The 2066-nt window shown below is 55.6% G+C and overlaps 1 protein-coding gene across 1 annotated transcript; it reads left to right on the forward strand.

Moving 5' to 3' along the window:
- Positions 1–357: 357 nt before the first annotated feature.
- GJA8 (gap junction protein alpha 8) lies at positions 358–1707 on the forward strand (the record flags this gene model as incomplete). The annotated part of the gene is made up of 1 exon (XM_082614459.1): positions 358–1707. One exon carries the CDS (start codon positions 358–360, stop codon positions 1705–1707), a length of 1350 nt encoding a protein of 449 aa, XP_082470585.1.
- Positions 1708–2066: the final 359 nt, after the last annotated feature.

Below are 2066 nucleotides of genomic sequence, written 5' to 3' on the forward strand. Positions count from 1 at the left end.
CGGTTCTAATTTAAATCCATGTAACCATGGGTTTCTATTTATGATCAACAATGAATCCTTATTTTGGGGTGGAGTTCAAGGCTTATACAGATATTGCCTCATTTATCCTTTCAGGCAGCTTGTGAAGTGAACCCATTTTACAGATGAGGAAACCAGTGGAAGCAGATTCTTTTATGCTTCTTTCGTTCCCTAATATTCGTCTGCACAGGGGAAGCACTCAGTACATGCTGTTTACGCGTTGACCGTGCCAGTCACTCAGGAAGGAGAGGTACCATGAGAGATAGCAAAGAGAGGCTGATTCGAGATTGCATTGTAGCGTCTCAGCTTTGCCTTCTCCTTCCTCCAGGTTGCTGAGACATGGGTGACTGGAGTTTCCTGGGGAACATCCTGGAGGAGGTGAATGAGCACTCCACGGTCATCGGCCGCGTGTGGCTGACGGTGCTTTTCATCTTCCGGATCCTCATCCTTGGCACGGCCGCGGAGCTCGTGTGGGGGGATGAGCAGTCCGACTTCGTGTGCAACACCCAGCAGCCAGGCTGCGAGAATGTCTGCTACGACGAGGCCTTCCCCATCTCCCACATCCGCCTCTGGGTCCTGCAGATCATCTTCGTCTCCACTCCGTCGCTGGTGTACGTGGGGCACGCGGTGCACCACATCCGCATGGAGGAGAAGCGCAAGGAGCGCGCGGCGGAGGAGCTGTGCCAGCAGTCGCCTGGCAACGGCGGCGGCGAGAGGGCGCCCCTCCCAGCGGACCAGGGCAGCATCAAGAAGGGCAGCAGCAGAAGCAAAGGCACCAAGAAGTTCCGGCTGGAGGGGACCGTGCTGAGGACCTACGTCTGCCACATCATCTTCAAGACCCTCTTTGAAGTGGGCTTCATCGTGGGCCACTACTTCCTGTACGGTTTCCGGATCCTGCCTCTCTATCGCTGCAGCAGGTGGCCCTGCCCCAACGTGGTGGACTGCTTCGTGTCACGGCCCACCGAGAAAACCATCTTCATCCTGTTCATGCTGTCCATGGCCTCTGTGTCTCTCTTCCTCAATATGCTGGAGGTGAGTTACCTGGGACTGAAGAGAATCCGATCTGCCTTCAAGAAGCCAGTGGAGCAGCCACTGGGGGAGATTCCTGAGAAGTCCCTCCACTCCATTGCTGTCTCCTCCATCCAGAAGGCCAAGGGCTACCAGCTCCTCGAAGAAGAGAAAATCGTGTCCCATTATTTCCCTTTTACTGAGGTTGGGATGGTGGAGGCCAGCCCACTTTCTGCCAAGCCTTTCAGTCAGTTCGAGGAGAAGATGGGCACCGGGCCCCTAGGGGACTTGTCCAGGGCCTACCAAGAGACACTGCCTTCCTACGCTCAGGTGGGAGCCCAGGAGGGGGAGGGGGAGGGCCAGCCTGTGGAGGCGGGAGCAGAACCGGAGGCGGAAGCAGAACCAGAACCAGAGGTGGGAGAGAAGAGGCAGGAGGCAGAGAGAGTGAGCACGGAAGGCCAGGAGACCCTGGCCGTGCTGGAGGGGGAGAAAGTGGAGACCCCCGAAGTGGGGAAGGAGGTTGAGAAAGAAGAGGTGACGCCTGAGAAGGTATCAAAGCAGGGGCTGCCACCTGAGAAGGCGCCTTCACTGTGTCCGGAGCTGCCTGGAGATGACACCAGACCCCTGAGCAGGCTGAGCAAAGCCAGCAGCCGGGCCAGGTCAGACGATCTAACAGTATGAAGCAGTGCCAAAGGAAGAAAGAAAAGAAAACACGCGAGCTAACATATGGCAAGATGAAACCTAAAGTTGCCAACATGCTTTGAGTCGTCTGTCCCTCCCCTCACACCCACCCTGGTTGGACAGGCACTGCGGTAGAACCGTGCATGCCGTACAACTAGGAAACTGCCTTTCCCTTATATAAAGGCTATCCAGATGAACCCATTGTCCTGTCAAAGTTCCCAGTCTCATGACTGCCCTGCCCCTCTACGCCACAGGGAATTCTGCTTTCATCCCCATGTCCCCATAGAAATCCTTCCAATCGGAATTGTGATTGTCTCATAGCTTTTCACCAGTCTTGTCTCAAGCTCACAAACTCCGCT

This window comes from Mesoplodon mirus (assembly GCF_964341445.2).
Source record: "Mesoplodon mirus genome assembly, chromosome: 3".
Classification (NCBI taxonomy): domain Eukaryota; kingdom Metazoa; phylum Chordata; class Mammalia; order Artiodactyla; family Ziphiidae; genus Mesoplodon; species Mesoplodon mirus.